The following is a 25,557-nucleotide window of genomic DNA, read 5'->3' on the forward strand; positions in this document are numbered from 1 at the left end:
TATTTTCTAAAAATGAGCCATTTTGATTGACATTTTCCAAACTCTCTCTATTTTGAAATCAGTTCAGCCAAAGCAAGCCCAATCAGTGTTGTTATTCTAACCCCATTTTGTGACACTACACACTTTGAGTAGTTTTGAAAGCAGCTAGACAACTTGTGGACACATGAATAAGAAGGGAAGGGAGGGACAGAATCATGATGTTAGAAGCTTGATAGATATAGTTGTTTTAATTTTTTTTTTTTAAGTTATGGTAAATAACCCCACCACTCTGAGATGGTCTCTTGGACATTTGCTGCATCTGTAACATTGCAACAACTGACTCTCTAAATTTAGATTTCAGATTTATTTTACAGTACTTTCATTTAATGCTTTTGCCAAAGCATCTCATTAACATTTTGTGTGAATTAGTCTAGCAATTTAGCAGCGTACAATTTTTATTTGTTGTGCAAACTGGTTTAATTATGGATCCATCTGTCAGGAGAACTTAAAAAGTTGAAGATTTTCTTTGTTCCTTATACCGCTGATTTTACAGCTTCAAGTAAAGGACCCAGTCCTACAAACCCTTAACTCATATGACTAATGCTCACTCCTGGCAATAGCCATTCTCTGCTCCCCTTCTGCACTCCTGGTATAGGCCATCAGAAAATTACTGCCTTTGGGAATTAGGAGCAAACAGGGAAGGAATTAGGGGGCTGAAGGATTTTTGTGTCATGATGTCCCCTCGTGGATTAGTGTGTTACCAGTCATTCAGATCTGTACCTAAAGTCAAAATCCAGCCCGCTTAAGTCAGTGTGCCACTTCATATCTACATGGATACATAAAAGATTTAGTGTTCTCTTGTCTGTGGCTCTCTTTTTTGTTTTTTCCGGGAAGGCTTATGTTCTGCAAGTAGCAGATGTGAAGTTGACCTTGAGTTTTCTTCATATTGGTGGATTTTTTCCATATCTTGTGGAGTTCCTACATTCCTCTATTGTACTGTAATCTATTGTATTCCATTTTCTCATATATCTTGTATTGCATGGAGATATTTAAAATAACCTGTTAGTGCTGTTCTAAACTGTAAATCCAATAAAACAGAGGGCCAGATTTGAGCTAACCCTTGCATTGGTACATGAGGGAGAGGAGAATGGTTCAAAGAACCTCCCTCATACCTTGGCTTCTCACACATATGCTGACTGCATCTAAAGCCCTTGAAAACCTTCAAGGGCAATGGATGCTCAAGGCTAGCTTCACCCAAAGGGATGGGGAAGAGATGAAGCCATGGCTCCTACTACTACTGTGGAGTGGTGCTGGGCTGCCACCGAGGAGCCTCACACTGTATCCTTCTTAGGGGCTTCCTTAAGCATAATCCCTCCTGCAGCTCCTACTAGGGCAGGGAATCTCCATACTACTTTCTACTTAGGGCAGGGGTCAGCAACCTGCAGCTCCAGAGCTTCCTGTGGCTCTTTGGTTGCCCCCCTTGCAGGCAACCATTTTTAGGGGGTGTGAGGTACGAGCTCTGGCTGGGAGGCGCTTACCACAGGTGGCTCCTGGCCGGCAGCACTGCAGGGCTCTGGCCCCATGCCACTCCTGGAAGAGGTTGGCTGCTGGCAGGTCTCTGCGTGTCCTGTGGTGGGGGAAAGGGAGCAGCAGGTCTCCATGTGCTGCCCATGCCTGCAAGCACCACCCCCACACCTCCCATAGGCCAGGAACTGGCCAATGGGAGCTGTGATGATGATGCTGGGGGCAGCATGCGGAGCCGCCCCTCTGCCAGGGGAACACAGAGACATGCCCAGCAGCCAGCCGCTTCTGGGAGCAGCATGGGTCAGGCAGGCAGCCAGCCGCTTCTGGGAGCAGCAGGTCAAGCAGGCAGCCTGCCTGAGCACTGCTGTACCACTGGGCTGGAGCCGCCTGTGGTAAGCGCCTTCCAGCCAGAACCAGCACCTAGCACTCCTCACGCATCCCAACCGCCTACCCCAGGTCAGAACCCCCTCCTGCACCCAAACTCCTTTCCAGACCCCCCACCTCCTCCTGCATCCAAATCCTGAGCCCTAGGCTGGAGTCCCCTCCTGTTTATAGTCATATTCAAATGGCAAAAGTCGCATTAAAAGTATTGGTGAGTAGTAATAACTTTAATATGTTCAATCATTATTCGTTGATAAGTTCCAACTCTACAAGTAGCTTTTGCGTGTGGCTTTGATGTGGCTCTCACAATAGCTTGGTCAAAGACAAAACAAAAAAAGGCTCTTCTTCTTTGAAAGCTTACCAACCCCTGACTGAGGGCCATGTGTCAGGGGCATAGTCTGGCGATGATGTGCCAATTTTCCAATCTGCAGGGTCATAGTATTTGGGGTTTTAAAATATGCATGAAAGCATTTGTTGTTGTTGTTTGTTGTTATCTTGCTGTATTTGCACACCTAAAAGATAGTGATGGATGAAGAGGAGTTCTGATGAGGAGTAAACAAGTGAAAGCAAAGGTGGGGAAAAATTAGAGCTTTCTGCTAATAGCTCTGTATATACATTTAGCTAAGATTTAAACCTGGTGTTGTGTGCAGAGTTTGAGTCTGATTCTAAGCTAACTGAAGCTCACACTGGCAAATTGAAAGCTGTAGATTTGCATGAGGGTAGCTGAAGACAAAACTTGGCCTGTTGGAGAAGGACTAGCTGTGTAAGTAAGGGAAACTAAGTGAGCCAAATTCTGCCTTTATATAATTGCTATACGATCCTGTTGAAGACAGTGCAGCAAATCCTGCATACTTTACTCATGTATATAGTCCCATTGACGTCAAGTACCCATGTAAGTTAAGGATTTGGCCCACTGGGGTTGCACAGGATCACTGCACTATTTAGCTAAGTATAGCCAGATTTTTCAACTGCTCAGCACCCACAATTGAAGCCAAATATTCAGAAGAACTCAGCATTTACTTAGGCACCTTCATAATATTTGGTACTCAGAAGTGTACATTGTGGTGCTTATTTTGTTGCCTAGATAGGAGCTTGAACTCTTTAGGAAAATCCTGCCCCCAGATGCAGTTGTTGAGCATGTTTGAAAATCTGATCCCTAGTGATAATGTATGTTGTACTCCTTTTCCTGTATGCTGCTCCATCAAGCACAAAATTTTGCTGCATGTCCACATGAAGAGATAAGATAAAGATTTCTTTGTTAATACAGATAGCCGTACTAGGCTTGACTTTAGGCTAGATACGTGAGCACTCTCCTATCTTTTTTTTTTTTTTTTTTTAATTGAGTGTTTGACTGTTTCAATGTCAGGACCTTCATGTTTCACAGGATGGTTTTTCTGAAAATTCTGAAAAGATTTTGCCTATTTCAGACCAAAGGTGTATTGGGCGGATTTATAGCAGGGACCAGAAGCTTTTGCTGGAAAATAAATGTAGTGTAGTGTTGAATGAACAAACATAATTTTTATTTATTTCCTTTTGTGGTAGCCCTGGGTTCAGAAATGTATTGTAGCAGATACAAAGATCATGCACAGAGTTCCCAGGATATCAAAGATCCATGTGATAATACACTTTTAAAAGCCCTGTTTCAGAGTAAGTTTTAAGAAATGTACATTCTGCTCAGTGCTGGCAGGTGGATGTAAGTATTGCCTTAAGAGTTTAAGATCGTTACAGCTGTCATCTTATGAGCATTGCGGGAATGTATCTGATCTTACAGGGTAACAAAAGGAAAGGTGCAAAAGCTAATTTCTTATTGCACTGAGACTTCAACTCCTCTTGACTACCAGGGGAAAAGCTTCATGAGAGTTTCAGGCTTCACTTACTACTTTTTGTCTCCAGCCAGATTTACCTGCCTTCAGTTCAGAAAGGAGCTATAAGGACTTATCTCCTTTTGCAGACCTTTCTCAGGCTCTACCCTTCTCATCACTGATACTTGGTGTGCGCTCCTTAATGCTACCTGTCTTTAGCCATTTGTCCATATTTCACTGTTATGTACAGTTATAATGCAACATATACAACCAAAACCCACCTAAGTTTTGAGGTTAGTTAGACTGGACAGTTGCTGGGCAACTGAACCTGTTCTGCACAGTGCCTGGAGGTGAGGGCTCTGTGTATCTGTGTACTCACTGGCACATCTTGAAGTAAATTAACTACTTTATTTTATATAACAAATTCCTTCACAGTTTTAAAGCTTCATCCGAGTAGACTATTATGGGTATGCATACCACAGTTTGGGAACACCTGCCCTAAAAAATCTGCAGGGCTTGAGGCCAGTCCTGACTTTGCACCAAAAAAACCAAACCAAACAAAAAATCTTGTGAAATATCCAGTTTTCCATGGGGTAAAATTGCAAGATGTCACCCATCCTCATCCCAGTGGGACTGGGCAGTAGGCAACCACTTTCTGGTTACTGTTTTCTCACGTTCCACAATCCAGACGTGTGCCGATTTACTCAGGTAAAGAAAAGCATGTCTGGGTAATAGAGCCCAATCCTGCTCCCATTGAACTTAGTGGCAAAACCCACATTGATTCAATGGTGTGGGATCAGACTCTTAATTTCCAAGCTAAACAATGTTCCAGGGTCCCTTTCAAATAGCCAGCATTGTTGCTGTTAAGTAATGACTGTTAGTGCATCATACTCCAGCACATGTTTTTTCTGCTGCTACAAGATCAAAGAACTGCAATATATTGAATTACATTCTGGCTAAACCTGAATATATTATCCCCATTTTCTATAAAGTATCTATTAGTTCTGTATTTCTCCACCCGCAAGGAATCAAAGATATTGGCTCTAGAGGCTTTTTATATAGCAATTTTGCATTGCACACAGGATGTCTGCTAATCTATTTATAAAGGTCTTTGTTATGGCTTTTTATTGTAAAGGTTTTACTTATGCCATATGTATGCCTTTTGTCTGCATCTCAGACAGAGAACGCTGTGTAAGGACCTTTCAGTAGCAGGAACATGACTTTACCATTAACATCGTGACTGAAATGAATGGGATTACTCACACAAATAAGCAGTGGCAGGATCAGTCCCTACATTTTGTTACTTCACAATAGCGAAGGTCAAACAAATCTTTTGGTCTCTTTCTTTAGGACTTCCAAGCCAAGCGATGTCAGTCATTACCAACTCAGATTCTAGAACAGGGGTCGGCAGCCTTTCAGAAGTGGTGTGCCGAGTCTTCATTTATTCACTCTAATTTAAGGTTTCGCATGCCAGTAATACATTTTAACGTTTTTAGAAGGTCTCTCTCTAAGTCTATAAACTATTGCTGTGTGTAAAGTAAACACATTTTAAAAAATGTTTAAGAAGTTTCATTTAAAATTAAATTAAAATGCAGATCTTGTGAGTTTAGTACAGTGGTTCTTAACTTGGGGTTCATGCATCTCCTGGGGCAGGGCCAGTGCAAGAATATTTTGCACCCTAGGCGAAACTTCCACCTTGCACGCCTGCTCTCCCCCTCCCCTCACCCCTGCACATCGGTTAATTGAGGGGCAAATCCCAAGGAGCCTTTATAGACCCCAGGGGCCAGCCATGCCCAGGGGCTGCTTCCCAAACCAGGTTCCCTCCTCTCCACCCCAATGGCCCCTACCCCGAGTCCACTCACTGGCTTTGCCGGGCTTGGGCCACTGCAGCAGCTTGGTGGGGAGGAGCTGCCTTCTGTAGGCATCAGAGAGCCAGAGCATCTCGCTTGCAGCAGCAGCAGGCCCCAGCCATGGTGGAGCCGGCATGGTGCAGGGGGACAGCTGCCCTGCAAAGATGGCAGTTGCCGCTAGCGGGGAGCAGCCGTGACCCTCTCTCCTCTCCTGCCCAGGCTGCAGCCCGGCGCCCACCAAGGGTTACCATATTTCAACAATCGAAAAGAGGGGAGAGCGCTGCCCTAGCCCTGTGCCCATCCACTCCCTCCCACTTCCCACCCCAACTGCCCCGGTCAGAACCTCCCCCTTGTCCCTTGGCTGCCCCCTCCTGGGAACCCTGCTCCTAACTGCCCCCCAGAACCCCACCCCCTACCTAAGCCTCTCTGTTCCTTGTCCCCTGACTTCCCCCTCCTGAGCCCCCCCCAGCTGCCTCCCTAGGACCCTACCCCTTACCTGTCCCCTGACTGCCCCAACCCTTATCCACCCCCCCCTTACCTCCAGACAGACCTCCGGGGACTCCCACACCTCATCCAGCCACTCCCTGCCCCCTGAAAGGACTCCCAGAACTCCGGACCCATTGAACCCTCCCCCTGCTCCCTGACTGCCCCCCAGGACTCCCCTTACCGTGCCCATGCCAGTCAGATGCTGGCTCCATGTGGAGGCAAAACTCCACGTGGAGAGCTGGCAGCGGGAGAGTGAGGGTGCGGGAGGGGCAGCTGCGGCAGCTCACACTTCCGGGAGCCGCAGAACCCGAGTGCGATGAGCGGGTGGGTGGGGGGCTCCTGTAGCGGATGCATGTGGGCGGCGGTCCTCGTGCACCCCCCGGCTCCTCCCTCACCGTGCTTGGGCTCTGCAGCTCCCGGGAATGTGAGCCACTGCTGCCGCCCCTCCCGCAGCAGGCTCAGGGCCCCGAGCCCCGGCAGCTCACACTCCCGGGAGCCGCAGAACCCAAACACGGTGAGGGGGGAACCAGGGGACGCGCCTGCCGCTGGTCTGGAGTCCCGGCCGCCGGCCCTGCTCAGCCTCTTGCCAGCTGAGTGAACGGAACCCCAGGCTGGCAGATGCTGAGCGGGGCTGGCAGCCAGAACCCCAGACCGGCAGCCTTGTGCCAGGCAAAATGGCTCACGTGCCACCTTTGGCATGCGTGCCGTAGGTTGCCAACCCCTGTTCTAGGACAATAGGTGGCAAGATGCTGTATGAGAGAAACAAAAAGAATTCCAATTCCCATCCTATTGGAGCAGTGGATGCTAATTATAAGAATTCTATTTCCGCTCACTGCTATGCCACTATAATGGTATATAGAATCTGGGGAAAACCTGTAAGGTTTGCATACATGTGCTGTAAGGTGTTTTCCTTCTACCATAAAAAGTTACAAATAGGGAACATTAAACTTGGAATCTCGGCTCAATATTATTGTCTCTTTTTTGAAATGATTATTTGTGTATTAATACCCATACAGATGGACTGTCCTAAAATAATTCCTTCACCTCAGCAGACTTCATTTTACTTCCCACTTTAGTTTTTCACAAAATGGAAAAGGAAGAAAACTCATCTTCCATTTTCATTTTTTTTTAGTTCAAACTAAATGATTATAATATTGTTACATTTCTGACAGCAGGGAGAATACACTTCAGACAAAGCACATATTTTATTCTATTTTAACTGTTTGTGTTTCCCTAATTGCAAGAAAAATTCAATGATGGTCTTTTTGTGGAATGATAAATATTTTAACTTAAGTTTTCAGCTGGAAGAAAAATATATGTGCTGCCAATGAAAGGTACCAGATTGGCAGCCTTGTGCCTTGTCTACACAAAGCTTTTATTTCCTGTAAGACTTCCTACCATTGCTACCATCAATGTCTTTCCAACCAGATTTATTTATTAAGCAGTCAGTAAATGATTAAGGAGCTGGCAGGACTGATTTATGAAGCGAGATTAATTGAACTAAATATGTATTGCTCAGTTAAGTGGCAACAGGGCTGGGTGGGTGAAAACAGCTGTCTGTTTACACGCCGTGGGTACTGGTAATGAGGGAGCGGGATTGTTTAGGGTGGTACAAGGGGGCATACTTACTGTAAAAGATAATGGGATAAAAACCTCCTAACAGTGAGAGTTTTTAGTCTGAGGAATAATCTTCCTAGGGAAGTCAACAGTGAGCGCGCCGTCCATGGAAATTCTGAAAATTAAATTGGACGTAGACGTAGACAAGATGGCGTAGTGGAAGAACAGTCCTTCACCAGCCGGGGAATGGAATAGATGTCCTACTGTAATAGGCTGGTCTAATTCCAATTTCTGTGGTTCTGTGAAAGAACCTACATGTACATATTATTTTTCAAAAATAGACACTCGGCTTCCAGGCCAGGTTTAGCCCTGTTGCTAGTGAGTACAGAGTGTTCTTTTGACTTCAGAAATAACAAGGAGTCCAGTGGCACCTTAAAGACTAGTACATTTATTTGGGCAAAAGCTTTCATGGGTAAAAAAACCCCTTACTTTGCCTACCTGCACATGGGACCTGAATTTAGCTATTGCTTATAGTGAATGTAATGCACACTCTTTATTTTGGGTCCCATTCTGCCTATATACCCAAGCAATTTGCACATTGAAGAGAGCAGAGAAACTGATGCATTGAGTTCACAAGAAACCATTCCAGAATTTTTACATATTGGCCTAGCTAAATGCATTGTCAGCATCACTTTTGTCAGCTGGCACCATTTACTCATTGGTCTTGGTGCTGGACTGTGTGTGTTGCTAGTGGGAATGTGTGCGCACTGGTGGAGGGGTTCTCAACCTTCTTCTTTCTGAGGCCCCACCATGCCCTGCTATAAAAACTCCACAGCCCACCAGTGCCACAGTAATTGGTTTTCTGCATATAAAAGCCAGGCTAGAGTTAGGGCAGGGCAGTTGCCCTGGGGTCCCCCTATGAAGCTACATTGGTCAGGCTTTGGCTTCAGTCCTGGATGGCAGGGCTCAGGGCCCCGGACTTAAGCCCCATGCGGTGGGGCTTTGGCTTTCTCCCCTGGGTCCCAGCTAGTCTAACACTGGCCATGCTTGGATGTCCACCTGAAACCTGCTTGCAGTTCCCCAGGGGACCCTGAGACTCTTGTAGAGAACCACTCTGCTAGTGGGAGTATATGTGTGTGCATCAGCCTGGGATCTAGTCACATCTCTTTCCCAGCAAACCATGCTTCCTCAGACAGTGAAGCACACCCCGAGTTATTAGAGGTGAAATTCAGCCTGGTGCAGAAGTGGGACTGAGATGGTATATAGGCCTGTACTGACCATCTGCATATGAGTGAATTACACTCTAGATGAGCATATGTTCTAGTCCCCTGTGGTGGAATTGTGGCTGGGTACACACGTGACATACCAAGCTGCTTGTGCAGTCACGCAATCAATTGCATCCTTTCCCCATCCTGCAAATCAGTCACCCCAAGTGCAGGATTTAATCAGTTTCTGGCCTCATCTTCTTTTGATTTTGACCCTGGTTTGCAAGTTTTGTCTGTTTTCCAGAAGTATTCCAAAGTGGAGCAAAAACAAACATGCTTTTAAATATTTTATTTTTATACTTTAAGGGAGATTGACACGTTTTGAAGAGGAAAGCTGCCTACAACACCTAAATTTAAAAATAAATATTTATGTTCACATTTGTTCGTCAGCTTTCCAAAATGTAAAAATATGTTTCATGTTGTTTTAAATAATGAAATGTGAAACAAATGAAAGATAAACTTTCTACAAGCTGCAAGGAAATAAGAAGACAAAGTCTTTGTTTATAGCTTAGATTTCAGCAGTGCCCTTTGACAATCAATGCAACTCTTAATTACAAATGGAATTATACATATAAGAACTGTTCAAAACAAAGGAGCATTTTTTTTCTGGTTTTCTTTGTGATAGTTTTAATTAGCTGCGACTCTTTGAACAATCATAGCCCTTGACTGCTATTCAGACACTGATGGAAGTTGTTAACTTCAAATAATATCTGTGGGGATGTAGAAGTATAAGGGTTCCCGCACCACATGCTCCACTGTTAATGTATTCTAAGGTATATTGGAATTCTGCATACCTAATACTTAAGTGCAAATTAGCATTATCCCATAACTTTCCAGTGATTGACATGATAGGGAAAAATAATCCAGGTAGAATAACATGCAGAAACAATAACTACAAATAATGGCCAGTCATACATTGTGATTTTCTCTTAATAACCACGTACCCCTTCTCCAAAACAAATAGAAGCTGAGAGAAAGAGTGCAAACTGGGCTGCCACGTCAAAGCAACTTCTCTTGACATTGGCGATGAGTGGGTTGTGCAGCTGCTGGGAAGTACATTTTCCCATATTTGGCACACCACCACTTCTTAATTCCCCAAGGCAAACTCTTTTTAAGGAAAGTGTCTACCAGAGATGCAAGTCTATTCAAGGGGAGCTGCACCTCCTGCACCAGTTTGGCTCAGCTGCCTGTGCTCCAGACGCAAGCACGAGTTAGGCATTGGGATATGCTAGTGTGGAGCCTTGCAGAGTTCTACTGAAATCAGTGGGTCTCAGCACTAATAGGTCCCACTGCAGCATTGGGGATGTGGAAGGTAGAGCCATCTTGCTCTAGTCCATAATATCATTGGTTCAGTTCCATACCAGGATTTGGGTTTATTCTAAGTGCTGGCATTGCAGTATGGTACTTGGGGAGAGGGGGAGGTCCCTGTTGGTCTTCAGAGATGCACTGTCCTTGTCAACGGTAACGGGGCAATGACTCACCAGTGTGGTGCCTCCTGCTGGTCGTCCTGGGAATTAGCTCTGTCCACTCAGGAGCGCCCTCTGCAGGCCAGTGTCTTGCGTGCCACTGGCCCTGGTGTCGGCACCAGTGTCCCTCCCGGACTCCGGTGCTGCCTCTCTCAGGGTTCTGCCCTGTCATAAACAGATAAGAAAAGTTAATAGCACAGAAGTACTTTATCTCTTTGACTGTAAAGGGTTAACAAGTTCAGTAAGCCTGGCTGTCACCTGACCAGAGGACCAATCAGGAGACAAGATACTTTCAAATCTTGAGGGAGGGAAGTTTCTGTGTGTGCTGTTAGTTTTTGGTTGTTGTTCACTCTGGGGGCTCAGAGGGACCAGAGGTGCAACCAGGTTTCTCTCCAATCTCCCTGACACAGGTTCTTATAGATCCAGAATAGTGAGTACGAGGTAGATAAAGCGAGTTAGGCTTATGTTTGTTTTCTTTATTTGCAAATGTGTATTTGGCTGGAAGAGGTTCAAATGTGTATTTGGCTGAAAGAGGTTCAAATTGGTATTTTGCTGAAAAGATTCTAATTTGTACTTGTATACTTAGACTGGGAGGGTATTCCCAGTGTCTATAGCTGAAAGACCCTGTACCTATTCCATTTTAAATTTACAAAGATAATTTTTACTGTTTTTTTTTCTCTTTAATTAAAAGTTTCTTGTTTAAGAACCTGATTGTTTGTTTGTTTTTGTTTGTTTGTTTATTCTGGTGAGACCCCAGGGGACTGGGTCTGGATTCACCAGGGAATTGGTGGGGAGAAAGGAGGGAAGGGGGAGAGGCTAAATTCTCTCTGTGTTAGGATTATTGTCTCTCAGGGAGAATCTGGGAGGGGAAGAGAGGAGGAGGGGGGAAGGTGCATTTTCCTCTCTGTTTCAGGATTCAAGGAGTTTGAATCACAGTGATCTCCCAAGGTAACCCAGGGGGAGGGGAAGGCTGGGAGAGGCAACAGTGAAGGAAAAGGTTCACTTTCCTTGTGTTAAGATCCAGAGGGACTGGGTCTTGGGGGTCCCCGGCCAAGGGTTTGGGGGCAACAGAGTGTACCAGACACTGGAATTCCTGGTTGGTGGCAGCGCTACGGGTACTAAGCTGGTAATTGAGCTTAGAGGAATTCATGCTGGTACCCCATCTTTTGGACACTAAGGTTCAGAGTGGGGAATTGTACCATGACATGCCCCCTGCAGTACTCCACAGTCTTTCTGTTCCCTGGGGAACTCTCAACCCATTATCCCCATCTCGCTTCAGTCTTGGGCTACTGCCAATCACCATCTAGCCCCTGCTCACTGGGGCGGACTGCTCTATAATTGGTAAGGAGGGTTTGGACCTGCTGCCTCTGCCTACCCTTGGGCTGCCCTCTGCAACCCCAGTACCTTTTCTGGCCTTTAGCAAGGCCTGCAGCCTGGGGGTTTCCAGGCTGGAGCTCCCCAGCCCCTCTGGCCTTCCCTCAGCCCTGCTCCACTCTAGGTCCCCTGCTCAGCTCCTAGGCCCATCCCTCTCTACCACTAGAGAGAAACTAACTTTGCTCCAGCCTACCAGCCCCTTTATAGGGCCAGCTGTGGCTTGACTGGGGCATGGCCCCAGCTGAGGCTGCTTCCCCCCAATCAGCCCAGGTTTTTCTCTCAGCCTCAGCCCTCTCCAAGGCTGTTTACCCCTTCAGGCAGGAGTGGGGGGACCACCCCACTATACCAACATATGCCCTGATACAATAAAGCATTTAAATGCCTGCACAACTTCATCTATGTAGTACTTTTGAGGCTGATGCAGATGCACTGAAGTCAACAGAAACACTCCCACTGACTTCAGTGGGGTTTGGATCAGACCCAGTGATACTTCTCGCATGATCAAAGTTGCACATATGTTTAAATGCTTTGCTGGATCAGGAGCATGTTCTGTCTCTCAGTAATGTGTACTTAACTATGCTAGAAAACATTAATCTTATTACAAAATGCTTTGGGAATGCCTTGAGTATCAAAGGAATCAAACACTTCAGAATTGCTCACTCAGGTTTTAAGTTCTTACTTCAAAGGCAATGTTGGTGTAATAAGAAAAACAGGCAGCTTTTAGTTACTGGTTTATTTACCTGAAGAACACTAGCAATCTAGAATATTTTTTCTGTTACTCAGACATTTATTAAGGATAACACTGTGCTATGGAAATTAAGTAGTTGTAAATAAAACTAATAGTCAGCAAGGCAGTGATTCCTAACTTTTCAAGTACATGTCAGAAAATCTGTCCCCTATTTTTGCTGTGTCTACCTGACATTATTTGTTGAACCTCAAACATTCCACACTGACACTTAAAAGAATGCCACTCTGGTCCATTGCAGCATGGAGGGATCTGTGTAACACAGACTTCCTACGTAGAAGACAGTACATCGGAATTATTTATGGCATTCCCCTTTTTTGAAAAGGCCATTCAGCATGCACAATTAACATGGCATTAGCTGAACTATCGGTGCCTTGTGGAAACTGGTGCAAGATTTCTCTGTCTCTTACTTTCAAGCCTAAACATAAATTGTACAGCTCTTCGGCTATTTATTAATTATTACTCTTTTTTCCATAGTGGTAGAACCTAGGAGCCTCAGTCATTTGATCAGGACTGCATTGTGTCAGGCATTGTACAATACGATCACATGAAGGGTAGAAGTGTGGTGGGGGGAACAAACCAATCTGGAGTCCTTTTATGTCTAACTAGTTTAAGTGCATAAAACATTCAGGCAACAGTGGGATATATGGGGTACATGCATATCTATGTCTAAGAAAACTAAAAAGAAGAATTTCCAAATTTACTCTCAAATGGATTATAAGTAGCTACTGAAATAATAATTGCTAATTTTGCTGCTGTTGCTAATGTCTTTGTAATTGATTTCATTTGAATCATTTCAATTGATTAATTTGTTAAAGCAGAGATATACCTTTTTACCTATGAGAAATAAGGAATCATGGGCCAGATCCTCAGCTGGTATAAATTGGTGTACCTTTATTAACTTAAATAGTGCTACATTGATTAACACCAGGTGAGGATCTGGCCCTTATTGTTAAAGGGTGAAATCCTTGCCTCACTGAAGTCAAGGCAAAAAGGCTCCTTGTATGAGATCTGGATTTCACTCAAAATGATTTACGAAGGACCCGAAAGCATTCTTTATTGTAAATGTTGTCTTCTGCTTAAAGCAAAGAACCGTGGGATTGCAATTCCGGTGGATTTAGACAGCCAGGTAAATACCTTGTTCATGAAGAGTCATTCCAACATGGTGCAGAGAGCGGCCATGGGATGGAGAATGTCTGCCCGCAGTGGACCTCGTTTTAAGGAAGCTCTTGGAGGGCCTGCCTGGGATTACAGGAATATCATTGAAAAACTACAGGTATGGTAGCAAATGCCTGATGCTGTGCTTGTGACCATGTGTTTTGTGTAGATATGTTCGTGACAGTAAGAACCACCCAAGGACAGAGGGCAAGGAGCACTCTGATATCTAGCAGTGAGTGTCAGCTGGCCTGAACAGCTCAGTATATCCCAACTCGCTATTGTTATAATCTCTGTCTAAAGGGTGTCATGTCATAATAATGCACACTGGGGGAAATTTGGGACTGGGAGTGTATTGGGGTCATCTTGTTGTTGTAACCAAACTGGCGGAAGCCCAAGTGGGGTTGGGGGGTGTAAACAGGCTGCTGGGGTCAGAGCTGCTGAGCCAGAGCTGTCTAAGCACCCAGATATGCAGAGCGTGACCTGCATCCCTCTTCCTGGATGTGAGCATCCCAGCTTGGGAGCTACAGCAGCAAAACATTGTGAGGCACCCAGGATTGCAGGGCTAGTGGTGACACAGCCCCTCCCTGCTCTGGATTGCTCCCCGAACCCTGATCGGACCATCACAATGTTGTATACACCTAATCAAAGGGATGCCAACACCTTGGGCCTTGCACTCCTATGACCTAATTCAGCTCCCACAGGAGTCAATGGGATTTTTTTGCCCCTGGGCCATTATGATTGCCAAGCATAGCAAGACCAGCCAGGCCTTATTTCTCATGACCACGCCCCTACTGCAGGTGCAAAAAGGTAAGAGTGGTGTAGGAGTCGCTACAGTGCTTCTGTGTCACTGGAGGATCCCCCTGTGCTGAGAGATCGTCCCATGATGTGAGATGTACTGGCTTTAGAGACACTGTCTACTCCAAAGAGCTTAGAATCTTATCGGCTTGGTACAGTAACACACACTAGAGGGTTGTGGTTTCTAAAACGTGGCAGCGTGTTGTGCACTAACTGGCCTGGCAGACCTGCTGGCACAAACTGGAAGTTCCCTGGTGCACGTCAACATGGTGCTCTTTGAAAGAGGACTATGTTTATGTGCACCAGGGAACCTTTAATGCACCCCAGCAGAATCTACCTGTACCATTTAGCATGAAACACATTGGCACCCTTTAGAAGTCACACCCTTCCAGTGCACATTGCTGTGCCTTGTGGACAAGAGGTAAGTATAAGATTGAGACAACAGGTGGATACAGACAGACAGATACGGGAGTACAAGGGAGAAAAAGATGCAAGGCAGTGGTTTCAGCACACTGGTTCCCTAACCATTGTCAAGTGTTTTGTAGGCACCATGGTTAGGAGAGTTTTGAAGGAGGGCAATTAGGTAGTTCTGTGGAATTTTGTGGAAAGCTGTGGCAAGTGTGATGGGCAGCAAAGGAGAATGCCAAACAAGCACCTCCAGGCTTTGTAACAAGTGGGTGGTAAGACTGGCATCATGGGTTGATGGGAGGCGGGATGACAAACGACAACAAATATTTGTCCGGTATTTCGTTCACATAATGTGAAATTTGTCAACCAAGTCATTCAAGTGTGATTGGACCAGCTTTTGCCATAATTGACCTTTTGCTTCTTTATTTAGGATGTAGTCTCCTCCTTGGAACAGCAGTTCACCCCCATGATGCAGGCTGAATTCTCAGTGTTAGTGGATGTATTACATAGCCCTGAACTTCTCTTTCCTGAGGGGAGTGATGCAAGAATAAGATGTGGTGCTTTCTTGTCCAAGTAAGTGGCACAGAAAGTGTTCTGTTTATTTTTTTCTGAAAAATAGTTTTTTCAGGGGTAACATTTTGAGACGTGCCTAAGTCCCATTGACAAAAGGCACTTAGGAGCCCAAGTCTCACATATATTTTTTTTGTTACATAGTTTACGTGTCCCTTTAGTAAGGGAGTTGTATGTGTGACATGATTAAAATGAAAACCCTTGCAGCTTGCTGAAGTTAAGACAATCTCAACAAATTTCTGTTTTCCTAATGGCCATTTATGTTAAATTGCCCCCAAATACATTGCAAAGTCTCAGACATTCCATGTTAGAAGTGTGTGTTTTTAATTCATATTCTTTGGGGGCATGCTGAGCTACTGTTTGAGACAAACTAACTAAATCCTTTGGTTTTATTTTAAATTGCAAACTCTGAAATAGCTCTTCTAAATGTACATTTCACATGTGCCTTTGCATGGTTTTCAATTACAGGTTGGTTTTATTTGCAGTTTGGGCACTGGAAGAGAGCTGTTCAGTTTTACTTGGTTGGTCCTTTAATGAGATGCCCTATTTGCCCTTGAGGAACTGCATAATTTAGAGGTAACTTGAGGGCACTGAAAAATTGGCAGGTTTCCTGATTCCTCAGCTTTTTGCATATTCTGCACAGGGAGCATTATATACTTCATGTGTTTAAAAAAATAAATAAATGTTGCATTTTTCCCCCCCCCCCGTCTCAAAACTTTCACTGGAAGTTAATGGGAATTTTGACTGAGTAAAGACCGCAGGATTTGGCCTATCGTGTACAAGGAATACATTATTTTTTAAATGATCTGCGATTGCCCAGTGATACTTTGCAATACTATATAAATGGCACTATTAATATGCAATCATTTTAAAATTATGGTTAATAATAATATGACTTACATTTAGACCATGGTGAGCTCATCTCAGAAGCTTGGTCATCACTTGAATTGGAGACTTCCAAAGAAATCCTGGCATGCTGCAGGAAGTGATGATATTAGTACTGAACCCAGCATGATGATAGGGGGCATGGTGCTGTGGCTGTTGCTCTCTTTTGGATTAGATATAAATGACGCTTTATGCAAGAATATGTATGTTAGCTCCAGTGTTTTTCCTTAATTCTGATTTGTTCAATATTGTTTTGCCTTCCTAAACTCCTATTGCAGTTTTATTTGGATGCAGAATTCTACTTTACTTCCTGCCCTAAACTGCCCTGCACAGTTCCTATGTGCACCTAAACAGCTGCTGCATTCCATCCAGAGGTGACTGCATTTCTGCGCTGAGCAAAGTGATTCTATTACAAAATTTTTGTAAATTACTTTGGATCATTTTGGGTGGAAACCACTTGATAATTGTAGAATAAGTATTATTGCTACCATAAAACTTAAAGTTCCTTTTGAAGTTTGCAGGATAAATAATGGGCACTGCAGGTAACGTAATAATTTTTAGAAAAAGATAGGCCCAAGTGGCAGAATTTGGATCCTGGTCTGGATTTCAAACCCTCTAAGGCTTCTCCTTCTGCTCGTTACTCAGCTACACGTGCAGCAAAATTCAGTGCAGACTCCAAACACTCTCAAAGGCCAAGAGAGTTTGGGCTGGGGCCCATTTCTTTTTCATGGTACCTACCTGGTCTACTTGTATTTCCTTCAGGAAAAATATGGTAACAAACAATTCTGTATAATGTGCATGTTGTCTGGCTTGGCGATAAGATGCAATACTCTATATAAGGGCTAATGTTTTACTTTAAGGTTAATTAATCACACAAAGAAGCTAATGGAGAAAGAAGAAAAGCTTTGCATTAAAATTCTTCAGACGTTACGGGAAATGCTGGACAAGAAAGACAGCTTTGCGGAAGAGGTACTGCTTCCCTTTTAATATTAAAAATAAAAATTTCATTATGGCATAGAATATTGGCCTTAGAATTTCAGCAGAATGTTATAACTCTTAACTCCTCGCGTGTTACGGGTAATAATACGTTGTCTCTGAAACAGAAGTTACATAATAGAAATTTAGTCCCCTTTTCCTGACATTCATCCTGGCCTGTTGCAGTCCATGTGTTGACTACAGTCAGTTTCAAGTGTCCAATTCATCCTTTCTCCCTCCCGCCTGTGATCCCACCCCTTTATAGTCAGTAAGCATTTTTGCAGCTGAAGGTGTGGTAGGAAGTAGGTAATGTTTAATGAGATATACCACCGGGGGAGGTGGGGAGTGGGAGTGGAATCGACTCTATTCTCTCTACAATGCCTACTGTTTTCTGTATCTGCTAACATCCTCCTTGTTTAGCTCCAGAACTGTTTCTTCTCTGAACATCTAGGTTTCCAAATGCCCCTTTGATCTTACATGCACCTTAGGGTCATGGTGACTGGACCCTGGTTTTCACATCAATTGGTCCATGGCTAGAGGTTTTAAACTTATTCAAAATCCATCTGTCTTGACAAATTTTTCATGTATAGTTGTAAAGTTTCCCCCCTCTCTTGTTTCTTATCATTCATTCTTGATATTAATGCTACTTTATATTAAAATGAATCATGGTGATTAATTTTGTTGTTATGCTGGTCATCCATTTTACAGTACCTAGCAGAATTATCAACAATCAGGATATACCAGGTAGTTTAATTTTGAATATAAAGCTCCTAATGATGAAAAGAAGATTTTGTGTGTAGTGAGATGGGTACATATTTCTGGGTCATTTGGATTTTACTCTTTAAGTTCCATGTCTCAGACAACAATACTTCAATTTCTTCTCTTATGGTAGATAAGCCACATATGAGAAATATGATGTATTCTCAGTGCATGTGTTTTGATTTCAACACATTTCACACAAAAAGAACATTTTGCCCAGGCTCTAAGCAGCCTATTAAATGGTTTAAAAAAAAAACACCCAGTCAAACCAAGACAAAGACAACAGTAGCAAAGCAGTGACCTTTCTCTTCACAAAAACAGCCCATCCACAAAGAATGAATTTACCTCCTCCTCACCTCCTGCAAAGAATTTTGCTCCAAGAGCAATGCACTCCGTCCATAGCAGATAGCTATTTGTCTTGGTGTCATAGCAAAATTTTCATGGCTGAATCAGCTATTACTTTTCGTTTGTATTCAAAGAGCCTTAATGCTTACATCCCCGTGAGTAACATGGAAAAAACAATTTCCTCTTGAAACTGTTCACATTGGGGAACTATGCTAAGCCTTTCCAAAATAGCCACATACCCACCAGAAAATAAGACTTCAGAAAAAGAAGGAAAGAGAAGACAATATCTTGCCTTATAAGCTTGTCTGATCAGATACGCCTCTTACCCTGCCCTGGAGACTGATCCACTGAGATTAAGGCAAACCACCAGAGGGAGTAAGGGTATGGCTACGCTTGAAATTTCAAAGCGCTGCCGCGGCAGCGCTGCGAAGTGTGAGTGTAGTCAGAGCTCTCTCCCAGCGCTCGTAAACCACATCCCTTACGGGTGTAGCTTGCAGCACTGATTACACTGGCACTTTACAGCGCTGTATCTTGCAGCGCTCGGGGGGGTGTTTTTTCCCACCCCTGAGCGCGAAAGTTGCAGCGCTGTAAAGTGCCAGTGTAGCCATGGCCTAAGTTCCACAGTTAGGGATCCTTTAACAAGACAGCCTGGCTTCCAGTCGTCAAGAGCTCACATCTGAGACTTCAGCAAATGCAGCTCAGTTGTGCATTGTTATCTTGACAGTGCATAGGGAGATGGTACATGTTAATGGTTTTAGGGAAAAAATAAGACTGATACCCCCGCCCTCCTGATCCCCCAAATGCTGTTCTTTCTGAAACCCATGAATTTTATAGTGGAGAAGGATAGTAAAGCAAAACATGTGACTTACTGTATGGTTTTGCAAGTCCTTTCCTCACTTACCACTCTTGGGAGTCAAAACTTACCCTGTGGACTTCAAAAAGGCTAAAAATAGCACAGTGAGCTGCCTTTTGTGTACTTTTCCAGTTTTCCGTGAAACAATACATTACTGCATGCAATTGTATTTTATTGTGTGATCAAAATACTGAAAAATACAGAATTAGGGTACATGGGGCCAAATGAACTTTTGACAGCAGAAGGCCTGAATGTACATTAATCATGAGTCTATATTTTGTGCTGTACTGTATTTGAAGCATTCCACTGGGCACAAACTATAAACTTTCAGGTAAAGATTATTGCAGAACTTCTCATGATTAGAAGCAGGGAGAGAATCATAATGCAATTTATTGATCAGTTGTACTTATGTGGCCCCCATTCCTTTGTCTGAGCACCTCACAATCTTAAATATACTTATCCTCACCAGGTAAGATGTTATCATCACCCCTGTTTTATAGAGAGGGAACTGATGCACAGAGAAACTAAGTGACTGTCTTTTTAAAGGTTTCAGTGGTAGTCGTGTTAGTTTGTATCAACAAAAAAAAATGAGGAGTCCTTGTGGCACCTTAGAGACTAACAAATTTATTTGGCCATAAACTTTCGTGGGCTAGAATCCACTTCATCAGATGGCTGAACTTTGTGACTTTGTCCTCACACACAACTATTGCAGATTTGGGGACAATTTATACCTTCAAGTCAGTGGGACTGCTATGGGTACTCGCATGACCCCTCAATATGCCAACATTTTTATGGCTGACTTAGAACAACGCTTCCTCAGCTCTTGTCCCCTTATGCCCCTACTCTGCTTGTGCTATACTGATGACATCTTCATCATCTGGACCCATGGGAAGGAGGTCCTTGAGGAATTCCATCAAGATTTCAACCATTTCCACCCTACCGTCAACCTCAGCCTGGATCAGTCCACACAAGAGGTCCACTCCCTTCGACACTACAGTGCTAATAAGCGATGGTCACATAAACACCACCCTAAACCTACTGATCACTATACTTACCTACATGCCTCCAGCTTTCATCCGGACCACATCACAGGATCCATTGTCAACAGCCAAGCTCTAAGATACAACCGCATTTGCTCCGATCCCTCAGAGACAAACACCTACAGAATCTCTATCAAGCGTTCTTACAACTACAATACTCACCTGCTGAAGTGAAAAAACAGATTGCCAGAGCCAGAAGAGTACCGAGAAGTCATCTACTACAAGACAGGCCCAACAAAGAAAGTAACAGAATGCCACTAGCCATCACCTACAGCCCCCAACTAAAACCTCTCCAGCGCATCATCAAGGATCTACAACCTATCCTGAAGGATGATCCCTCACTCTCTCAGACCTTGGGAGACAGGCCAGTTCTTGCTTACAGACAGCCCCCCAGGCTGAAGCAAATACTCACCAGCAACTATACACCACACAACAAAAACACCAACCCAGGAACCAAACCTTGCAACAAATCCTGGTGCCAGCTCTGTCCACATATCTATTCGAGGGACACCATCATAGCACCTAACCACATCAGCCACACCATCCAGGGCTCATTCACCTGCACATCTACCAATGTGATATATGCCATCATGTACCAGCAGTGCCCCTCTGCCATGTACATTGGCCAAACTGGACAGTCTCTACATAAAAGAATAAGTGGACACAAATCTGACATCAGGAATCATAACAATTAAAAACCAGTAGGAGAACACTTCACTTCAGTCTCTCTGGTCACTCAGTAACACACCTCAAAGTATCAGAGGGGTAGCCGTGTTAGTCTGGATCTGTAAAAGGCGACAAAGAGTCCCGGGGCATCATGTAGACTAACAGATGTATTGGACCATAAGCTTTGTGGGCGAATGCTCACTTTTGCTTATGCTCCAATACAGCTGTTAATCTATAAGGTGCCATAGGACTCTTTGCTGCTATTTACAGACCTCAAAATGGCCATTCTTCAACAAAAAAACTTCAAAAACACTCCAACGTGAAGCTGCAGAACTGGGATTAATTTGCAAACTAGATACCATCAAATTTAGGCCTGAATAAGGACTGGGAGTGGTTGGGTCATTACAAAACCTAAACTTAATTTCCCCAATACTAATTTTTCCCTACTGTTACTCACACCTTCTTGTCAACTGTCTGTAATGGGCCACTCTCTTGCCACTTCAAAAGTTATTTCTCCTCCCTTGGTATCCTACTGTTAATTGATTTATCTTGTTAGTCTGATTTATCACTTGGTAAAGCAACCCACATCCTTTCATGTATTTATTCCTGCTCCTGTATCTTTTACTTCATACATCTGATGAAGTGGGTTCTAGCCAACAAGAGCTTGTACTCAAATATATTTGTTAGTCTCTAAGGTGCCACAAGGACTTCTCGCTTTTTTCTTTTTTTTTTCTTTTTAAACTTTCTTTAGAAAATTTAAGAGCTTAATTTCTTTGTATTCCCTCCGTCCCCCCAAAATGACTTACACAAATTGTGTTGGGACTATAGATGTTCATATATATTCATTCACTTCTGGAACACTAATAAAACATAGAAAACTGATTAGGTGTATGTAGTAGTCTGATGCTTCTTAAGAGAGAGAATGCTGGGAGGGTTTATGGCAAAGTTTCCCAAGATGTGGGACAATACCCATGAGGTGTCATGGAAGATGTATGCATTTAAGCTGGGTATGCCTTTACCAACAGTTGTGGAGAGGTTGTATGGGGAGTTCTGTCAGTTTCATATTCCTGAAAGGAAGCTCCACATGCAAAAGTTTGGTTTGGGAAATTACAGTAATAATGGGCTATAAAACCTCTTGGTTGTTGATTTGACTTTGATAGGGGTAATGACAGAAAGCTGTTAACACCATAAGTCTCAGTTCAACACTTACTAATTTTGCCAGTGCTTCACTGCCTTTCTGACTGGGCATGAAGACTGAAGTCTCCTTTCACTTCGTTAGGCAGTCTTTCCAGGGCAATGTTGCAAACTTTGGTAAGGCATTATAGGAGGAAGCTTGTGCCACCGTTGCCCAGGCTGTGATTGTGTGGTGGATAAAAGTGGACTTTGATTTCCACAAGTTTTTTTTTTTAAAGAGAGAAATAGATTAAAGAGAATAGGATTTTGTATTAGCTCTGTCCTGTCAAAGTTTTGATTTGAGTTCAGTTCAAGCTTTGTGTGAATTCTGAGGTCAGTTCTTACTCCAGCCATGGTTCCACCTCTGCTGTTGAATGGGTAAAATTTTCAAAAGTGCTTAAGTGACTTAAGCACATAAGTCCCATTACCGAAAACACCTAACTGACCTAGGAGCCTGGTCCCATTGACTTTCAAAGGAATCCTAAGAGCTTGGTGCTTCTGAAAAATTTACCCTCTGATTATGTGAGTATGTATATGTAATGTATTCATCTCGTGATATTAGATGTGCTTACTGTGATATTCATTAACTTACAGATATGCTTAACAAATGGTAGTACATTTTGAAATGCATGGTAGAATGGTAGGAATCAAACATGCAACTCTCACTTATGCCAATAGTTCCTACTAAAGTTTAATAGTATTACTTGCCTGAATAAAGACTATATGCAGAAGTAAGGGTTTCTTGTACTGTTTTTCCGGGTTTAGATGTTGAACCACAGTATGAATGAAAAGTAAGAGTACTGTTTCATTATCAGTGGGGAGGAAAAAACCTACAAGCTGTTGAATTGTCTATCAAAAATATGAGTACCCCTACTTTTTTACCTGTTTTGGAATACTCCTGAAAATGATTGCCCCACTTCTAAAATGTTTTCACTGTTTCTTTTTCTACCACAAGCTAGATTTCTAGCTCTGTGTGGTGAAATATTAAGATTTTTTTATTCATCGTTTAGTTACACAATGGGCAGGTCTACACTACAGCTGGGATCGACCCAATGAGATCGAGCCACTGGCAGTCGATTTAGTGGGTCTAATGAAGACCTGTCAAATCGACAGCAAATCACTCTCCAGTCGACCCCTGTACTCTACCCCTGACAAGAATAGTAAGATAAGTCGATGGGAGAGTTTCTCCTGTCGACCCTCCATGGTGTAGACCACGTGGTAACTCGACCTAAGGTAAGTCGACTCAAGCTATGTTATTCGTGTAGCTGGAGTTGCGTGGCTTCGGTCGACTTACCACAATAGTGCAGACATAGCCAGTGTTAACAACCCTTTGCTGCTTGTTTTAGCAGTGACAGCAACAACAAAGAAACAGGTTAGAAATCTTTTTAGAAATGTACATTATTCCCTTAAGAATTTGTAGTTGCCAGTTGTTGCCACTAAGGTGGTAATATTTGCTGGCTTTCTAAGGGCCTGATTCTTTTCATTTGATGTCAGTGGCAAAACTCCAATGATTTAATCAAATGGCACATTCCAGATTCTTTCCTCATGTACATGAAACCAAAGGGAGTTGGATCCCTTTATCTGTTGGGAAAATGTGTCCCCATATCCCTTAGTAATCAGTTGGTGTTCCTGTGAGCTACAGCAGTAGCCCGTTGTTGCTGTTGTTTAAATCGAAGAAGCTCTTAACTTAACGTGCACTCCATGATCTAGTCTAGTTCATTCTAGATCACTTTTACTTATTTGCATGTATTGAATTAAGCAGTATTCAGATAAATCACAGTAAATGTAGGCAAAAATAAATGGAAACAGGAATAATTCTGAAAATGTCAGTCTGTTGTGGAGTGCAGTGTAATTTAAAGAGACTTTATTTCAAGTGGCAGGATGGGGAGGAAGGGAGGGAAATTCCTTTACCTGTGTTACTAATAACAGTTTGCATTAGCAGCACTGCAAGCATTTAAAAAAATCAAATTTTCACCACTTTTTTATGCTGTTTTGTTTTGTTTGTGCTCTGCTTTAAGAAAGACGGTGCACTAGCCAATTTCAGTTTTATTTCAAGTCAGTGGACCAAAAATTGCTCACTTTACTCTGATTTAGCTTAATGTGTTTTTCAGATTGTTTGCTTCAGTGCTGGGGTTGCAAATGCTTTAGGGAATATTTAAATCTAATGTAAAAACTTCTCATTGGAAATTAAAAAACCCAGTGATATTTATTACTATTGGGTTTTGTGAAATATTTTAAAACATACTATAAAACACTCTAAACTGACAATATCCCTTTAAGGTCTTTCTAACATAAAATCTTTTTGCTGTAGAAAAAGAAAATATTAGATTTGGAAATGAGAAAGTATTTAAATATGTAAGAAGTCACGAGCAATCAGCAATACATTTATAAGCAACTAGAGTACATCTTGAGTAGGGTTTTAGAACATAAGGTAGAAGGTCAAATGACTTTTAACCACCTAAGTAGTACAATGAAACTGTAGAAATTTACCACCTAGATTGACTTTTCTGTTGTTATCTAATGGAGTTTATAAATGAAAGTAAGGGAAAGCATCAGACCCATGCATTTATTGGCTATCATTGGCAGAGGGATGATGTCATTGACAGCCAATCGGAGAGGACCATTAGTGATCAATGTTCAATAGAGATTTCATAATATGCTGACATCAGTGCAACCTTCTACTTTATTGGTTTCATAGGTCACCTGCTTGCTGATTGTTTCCTGCCTGTCATCATCATATTGCCTCATTCTAATCTGGAAAGTGCTTACAGATGTTGGCTGATTTGATGGAGTTTAATGAAAAACTGAAAAGATTTGGCTTTTAAATGCGTGGCTTGGTCCAATACCCTGTTGGATTCCTGTGTGCTTGTTCTAGTGCTTGTAGCTTGTAGATGAGATTTATAAATTAAAAGTCAAATTATAAATAAATGGTAGGGACCAATGAGGACAGATAGAGAGATCTGGATTTTTTGGACCCATAACCATGCCTTTACCTGTCTGTTATAAACATTAAAAGTGATACAAGGCAGGCATGTTCAAAGAAAAGGCTGAATTTCTTCTATATGCCTATTTCTCAGCACTACATGAGCCTATGGCAGGGACCAGGGCTACCCAATGAGGCTTTCTCTTAGATGAACTACTTCAGTTGCTGTTGCAATAGGACAACCCCAAGGGTGTATGGAGTGCCCTGTGGGCCCTGTTCTGCAATCCCATGCTGGCTAGGAAGGATAGTGTATGCCTTTACTTAGACATTCAAGAAGCCAAGGTAGTGCATGTCGTATGTCGATTTGAGCAACAAGATGCGACAGTTTGGTTGGGGCTGTTCTTTGACATTCAGGATAATTTCATGTACCACAGTGATGGCTTATATAAAGTTGTGTGTTCTGCAGGGCCTGAGGCTGAGCCACTGTGTTAAGATGGAGATTTCAGTCTCTTCTGTTGCAATGACTGCTGCTTAAAATTAGTTGCTTCGTTCAGTCATGTGAGTGTGTTGCGATACAT

The 25,557-nt window shown here is 43.1% G+C and overlaps 1 protein-coding gene across 1 annotated transcript in view; it reads left to right on the forward strand.

The window, feature by feature from the left end:
* Positions 1-25,557, forward strand: part of ITPR2 (inositol 1,4,5-trisphosphate receptor type 2) — a 374,378-nt gene that overhangs the window by 193,656 nt on the left and 155,165 nt on the right. The window contains exons 35-37 of the mRNA XM_030540942.1: positions 13,515-13,705; positions 15,221-15,363; positions 17,106-17,214. Of these exons, the coding sequence (XP_030396802.1) occupies positions 13,515-13,705; positions 15,221-15,363; positions 17,106-17,214 (443 nt within the window). The remainder of the gene's footprint in view (positions 1-13,514; positions 13,706-15,220; positions 15,364-17,105; positions 17,215-25,557) is intronic.

This window comes from Gopherus evgoodei, chromosome 1 (assembly GCF_007399415.2).
Source record: "Gopherus evgoodei ecotype Sinaloan lineage chromosome 1, rGopEvg1_v1.p, whole genome shotgun sequence".
NCBI lineage: Eukaryota > Metazoa > Chordata > Testudines > Testudinidae > Gopherus > Gopherus evgoodei.